We start from the raw sequence: 6,414 nt of genomic DNA, 5'->3' as shown, positions 1-6,414 counted from the left end.
TGTTTTCATTGAAAATTACAAAACTAAGAGAAGATGTTGAATAGTAATTGGTAATTAGTTTGGTAGTTTTGGTACCCAAAATCTGTTCAAAAAAGTGAAGAGACATATAAATTAAACTATACTTAGAGAGATAAACTTGTTTGATGAAAGGTTTATAACTTTGTATACCTATATGTGTAAAATTTACCAAGAGGTATGAGGTTTCATTTTGATAAGGTGCAACATTTTGTAGGGTAACGGTATGTCTTTATTTGGGGCTTTACATAAAGCGCTGATTTCATTTGTAAAATAGATCCTCATTTCCCCTTTCATTGAAATCGAACAAAAGCCAGGATAAATTTTGGCAAGATAGGGATCAGATTTTGCTTCATGATAGGCGCCACTTATTTTTTGTTTCTAAACCCAAAAATGTGTTATGTTCTTAGCAAAATAGTTTTTTTGGCAATTAAATGTGTGAAACCATTCAATATATATATGTCAAGCATCTTCTGGTCATTCGAAATTGCATGTAAACAGGATTTGAACGCTTCACATCCATTAGGGGGTGTTGGCCAACATGAATACTGCATGAATGTTACATGAACGTACCTTAGATCTAACCAATATTTGGGACAAATTTGTGGAACACTTGGACAATTTTTTTTGTTGTCAAATGCCATTTTGAGTTGGTATATTTGCAATACCTAGTCCTTGCATGTAGGATATATGCATTCGCCTTCTCCAAATTTAGATATTCATCAAGTTGAATAATGCCAGCATGCAATACTTCATCAAGTGGTATCATCTAGAGAAAATATATGCGTCCTCATGATGGTTTATGCTAATAAGATCGGCCTCATATATTGTCATTTGTGTTTGAATTCCACTGTTTCCAATATCGGCTTTTTTAGATGTTAATATGTTCGGATTTGATTATGAGTGAAGCAAAATCCATACCATATTTGAATCAGAGTTCCTGACCCGAATTAAATCTGAATCCAATTTTCCTTTCGACATCTGAATCCCTATCCAACTCGAGAACCGAGTCCAAACAGCACTGCGATATATCAAAATACAACTTTGAAAATGTTTGATGGATATTGGATATATAATATTTATCTAACTCTAAATTTGATCAAGATTCAAATCTTAATGTGATCATATATTTACTTAAATCGGAATCTCAATCTAATGGAATATGAGCCCATGTAATTTCATAATTGGATATAATTTTTTTCCTATATCCGATTTTGAAGATGCGATTAGTCCAGATATTCAATCCAAAAGGGATTTATTGACATTCCTACCAGCGGTGTAGTAGCATAGCAACATGAAACATAACTAGGAATACTCATTTACGGGCCATCAATGGATTCTGAAGATTGGCAGAGCAGATTACCTCGTCTGAATTTAGATCTGATCAGTTACTCTCTGATTTTAGAGGTCGATGATTGGCAGAATGAAAGTTTGTAGAGTCTAGTGTTCTGACATTAGTACAAGCTTCGGAAAACAAAGAACTTGTCGACTTTCAACGGCATTGAGGATATGCGCCTCTACTTATTCCGAATAATGTTGGAGAACGGGATAAAGTAGAATGGAAGTCCTTTCCATTATTGTGAAAACAAACGATCCCAAGTGCTTCTATTTTTTTCGTGGATTAGAGGAACAAGGAGAGAAAATCAATGCTTTCCAAGCACATGCACTTGAGATCGGAGTCATTTTCAAATTGCATTATTTATAGGGCTGCAAAGGTAAAGGCAAAGCAGAGTGTGGGGATTTCATATTTGTCTACCATTAAGATTTGATGTCAATTCAACGCTCAACATATTTATCAGATCCTTATTCGATTAGTTCCAAATCTATTAATGCACGAATTTAATGCTTAGGATATAAAGGAAAACGGTTTAAAAAAATCTGAAGAGCTCAAAAAATAGGAAGTTGAACCCAGTGGCTAATTCAAGAAAATTTTTTTTGAAGGGTACTCATTTACAGATTTTCATATTTCAAAGGACACTTATATATGTGTATATAAAAAAACAAATATTTAAAGATGTTAACTTGAAAATAAAGAAACATTGAAGGATTGGTCTACGGGGAACTGCCCACTGCCATATGTGGCTTAGCCACTGGTTGAACAACAACTGGGACAGTTAGGTGAGTGTAGTAGGCCATGTGAATGGTCGCGGCTAAAATAGGCGACCATTAAGACATAAATAAAAATTTAATTTGCATAATTTTAATGGCTAAAATAGGCGACCATTAAGATCACAAGGTAGTTCCTAATCTTGGGGATTTGAATTAAGCAAAATATTCGAAAAATTCATGATCCGATTCCTATTTGGCTTCTTTCATCATTAATCCTCAGGAACAGATAAAAAAGAATCAAGTCAATCACTGCAGAATTTTTGATTGTTTTCATTTGAAAAGTATTACTATAATTGTGCACTGACGAGCTTTTTATTGCGTTGGAAAATGTAGTTAAACATGCAAATGTTTCCTGCAAGTCAACTATAAAAAGTTCCGCGAATTGAGGATCAGAATCTCATCCGATAATAACGGGAGATGCATGTAAATGGGATCGAGAGAACATCAATTGTATAGTTGAAGTACCTTTTAGTGAGCCTTCAATGAAGGAAAAGGAAAGAACAGCCAAAACTTGCTTAAAGCCTTATAAAGGAACTGATATCGCCATCTCCCTGCCTGCCACTCATGCAAAACTTGTTTAATTGTTATACTTCAGTAGAAAAATACAGAACTACAATCCATTCACAGGCGTAAGCAAATAGGGACAGCGTCAAGGTTCATACTACTTAAGTCTGAGAAAGGAAGACAAGCGATCGAAAGATTTTGTTACACAGCAATAACACCAACCATCAAGGGCTTCCTTCAACGAACAAACTGCTATACATGGAGCCCATCAGTGACCAGAGTCTGAATGTCTATCTTCCTCTCAATCGTCAATCTCAACCCTTGAGCATTTGATGGACCCAACAGAAAGGTCAATCTCTATCAAGTTATCCTCCTCTATGAGCTCGGAGCAGAGCTCCATGAGTAGCTGTCGCCTGAATATGGACTCAGGCGTCTCAAAAGCCTGAAAGTCTTTCTTCTGGAAAGCATACTCCGGCATCCCCACCACCGGGAAGTCCTTCTCCCAGAAAAACCTGTCTTCTTCTAGATAGTGTTCTCCTTGTAGCTCTATCTCGATCAGACTCTCATCATCTGAAATGGAGCAGTCGGACCAGTCCTTGTTATCGCTCTCTAGCAGAGAAATGGTAGACTCCGGTGACGAGTCGCAGGCGTCGGGAACTTTGACGCCGGAATCCTCTGGCAAGAAATCTGGCCTTTTCTTCCAATCCGATTCACACCCACAACGAATTTCGGCGTTTTCTTCAACACCCACATCCTGTTTGGGTTGGTTCCTCTTCTCCTGCGAGATCTCCATTCCTACCTTTCTGTGGTGCGGCAAAAAAGTGAAAAAGAGGGCTGTAAAACCCACCACAGAGGCAGCAGAAAGCCATGAGCAAAGAGGGAAGCAGGAGAAGCATACAAAAACTGCAAAAAATATCAATGGGTGCTCGGCGAGACAAGAGAGTAACAGGGGAGGTCTCCCCTGAGACCCCATCTTGCTGCCCATTTCTCTCTCTCACACACTCTCTCTCTCTTGACCGCTTCTTCAATTTTTACACTCTTGTAAGGACAAACTACCAAGAGTTTAAAAGGGATATGTTGGTGGGGAGTGAGAGATTGACACCTCAGCTCAGAATCCCAATACCTGGAACTGTGCTTCACATAGGATGCTCAATTCTGCTGTGTTAACTGGATCCTTTTGTTCAGGGCGTTAGTCTTCACGAGCTTTTCTTTAATATTTTACAAAGAAAGAGATAGGGCGAACCCTTGCTTTGGGAAGGACTGGGTAGTAGAGCCAATCAGGCGGTCTTAGAGGCGTCAGATAGCGCAGAAACCGAAGTGCAGAGAGACGAGGAGAAGGAAGGGGAGGAGATTGGCTGGCGATTCAACCAAGTCTGTCAAAAATTTGTGGGGAAGCGGGAGAGCCCATGTGAGGGTCTCTCTGATCAACACATGGATGCACAACCATTGACAACCTAAACACAATGTATTTTAAAATATCGCTACCTTTTTCCTACCTTCCGACATTTTTTCAGAACTGCAGAGTAGCATGGGGAAACGCAACGCAGGGAGCGAGCGGGAGAGACTGATCTTAAACATCGAAGACTGCCTGGCATTTGAAGGGAAGGACGAGGGAGGAGGGAAAAGGCTATAGAGTCAAGGCCTGATAGTGGACTGGAAGATGGAAAGAGAGAGATAGACAGAGTCATAGGTTGAGGTACTCGTATGAAAAGAGAAGGTTATGGAATTGAATATTGAGGGAGACTAAGGTGAGGATGGATGAAACTTCCTATGTGCATAAAAAGGTGGGATGTCTTTGAAAAGTTGGAATTAAGGAAATTCTTTTGTTTTGTGAAGATTTTAACTTTCTTTTTGTTGCTGTTCTATTTGTCTGCTAGTCCTGGCTGCCGTTTTCTTCTTTCCTACCTTTTCTTTGACACATGCAAGAGCCCACTTGTGACTTGACCTCTTCATTCTTTCCGCCTTAAATGGGTGATTTTGCTTTAGTAAATAGCTTTTGGGAGTGTATTTCTTCTCGGTCCCAAACTTTCCCTACTTCCTAATAGTGAACCCTACATATTTTAAAATTTTTGTAAAACCTGGCACCACTAAATTCTAATGAAGAACAAACCTCATTTTAATGCTTATGATCATGTAAACATTTCCTTTTTTTTTTTTCTCATATCACTTTTCACAGTTAAAGATAGTAAATTGCTGTATGGGAAGATCGTTAGAGGTGTTCACTGGCTGAGTTTGGCCAGCCGAACACCTTTGGAGCCTTAAGAGGCTAGCTTGAGCCTTATAGTTTGATTTACATTATAACAAACCTTGTACATATGCTTTAAACTGCATACTTGAGTTTACACAAGCCAACACATGGCTTGTTTAACAAACAAGTTTACGTTTTAACTCGAGCTCGACTGGCTTAGTTAGTCTATGAGTTTAACTTGAGTCTAACTCAGGCCAAACTTTGACGAATTGAGCTTGAGCACCTGAACCCGGCTGTGCACCCTAAAGATGGCACTGATGTTATCTGATTCAATTTAACTATGATTTAATTAACTTAACCTAAGTGGTATATAATTTTCATGCTAGAACAGCTTCTTGTATTAAACTATTGAAAAGGGGACTCTAAATGGGATTTTCTTCCTTTTTCCTAGAAAGAAAGGTAACTAAGCAACTCGCACCCAGTGAAGCTTTTGCCAGTGATGATTGTGCCTTCAAGCTCGTCGGCAATATGAGGAAAGCTCATAAAAGATAGTGCTCTCATTGCTTCCACTTCAAAAGGGAATTGGTTGGGCTATGAATGATGGGGTCTAATATCTCTCCTTTATTCTATTTGTTTGTGTGTAATATTGTGCGGGAGCGATTATGCGGTTTAATGTTCTTTCATTTCTTCTTCTTGTAATAATGCCTATGATCTAGAAAAAAACTAGCTAGCGTCGGCCAATTCAGAAAGGTAAGGTGATGACCATGTACTCTATTGCTTCCAAAACTCATCGCCATAAAAAAATTCTTAACGATCTCCTTCATGTCAAAGAGCTAATTTTGCAGTTTTGACATGCTAAAATGCAGTACATAGAAAATTTCCACTTTTGCCCTCGGGCACGGCTTAGAGAATGATCTGCCAGACGACGAATCTAAGATTTGCAATGCATGTTTGCTTCTTCGTCACAAGAATTCGGGAGAAATGCACCTGTAAAAGAAAAAAAAAATAGAGGGGACTTGTGGTATTTTGGATATTTAAAAAAAAAATGTCTTTTTTAAACTTTTAACTTTTTCACTACCTTTTTTTTTTCTTGTGGAAGTTTTTTTTTTTTCCTTTTTACTGACCAGGGTATTCTACGCTTTATACCACTGGTGTTTCTGTATCGGGCAGTATATCTAACCAACTTATCTACAAATCTTTTTTTGTTTTTGGTCTTTCATGTGTCACACACATACCCACATATATTCAGGAGAATACTTATAGTGATAAAGTGCCCTCTGAGGGACATTAATCAGTAATTTTGCTTCAAGATTGGCGAACATGTATTCTCCTGAGACGAAATCAGATCCACTGGAATTACACTCATGCATTGATCTTCATCAGATCTCAATCGATTATGAAGGTCGGATGGGGGAAAGTGCACATCCAACCTGAATCTGATCTAATTCTGTACAGCAGATCTGCAAAATATTTTCAAATTTGAAAAAGTAATGAAACATATCCGATCCATGGACAACTCTAATAGTTCCTCCCTTCCATACTGACCGTGCTTTTTTTTTTAGGGTTTTTTTTGGCTCATAATGATACATGACGAGTTG

The 6,414-nt window shown here is 38.3% G+C and overlaps 1 protein-coding gene across 5 annotated transcripts; it reads right to left on the bottom strand.

The window, feature by feature from the left end:
- Positions 1-2,697: 2,697 nt before the first annotated feature.
- On the bottom strand, positions 2,698-4,368 carry LOC116259155 (uncharacterized). 5 transcript variants are annotated; one of them, XM_050079215.1, is made up of 2 exons: positions 3,752-4,368; positions 2,698-3,431 (listed from the first exon to the last, which is right to left on the bottom strand). In XM_050079215.1, exon 2 carries the CDS (start codon positions 3,419-3,421, stop codon positions 2,930-2,932), a length of 492 nt encoding a protein of 163 aa, XP_049935172.1. In that variant the 5' UTR covers positions 3,422-3,431; positions 3,752-4,368; the 3' UTR covers positions 2,698-2,929. The 5 variants fall into 5 exon arrangements, with proteins under 5 accessions (XP_049935172.1, XP_049935173.1, XP_049935171.1 ...); XM_050079216.1 differs by having other exon boundaries at positions 4,125-4,368; XM_050079214.1 differs by having other exon boundaries at positions 2,698-3,462; positions 3,752-4,367.
- Positions 4,369-6,414: the final 2,046 nt, after the last annotated feature.

This window comes from Nymphaea colorata, chromosome 8 (assembly GCF_008831285.2).
Source record: "Nymphaea colorata isolate Beijing-Zhang1983 chromosome 8, ASM883128v2, whole genome shotgun sequence".
NCBI classification, from domain to species: Eukaryota; Viridiplantae; Streptophyta; class Magnoliopsida; order Nymphaeales; family Nymphaeaceae; genus Nymphaea; species Nymphaea colorata.
This window is presented reverse-complemented; position numbering and strand designations above follow the sequence as displayed.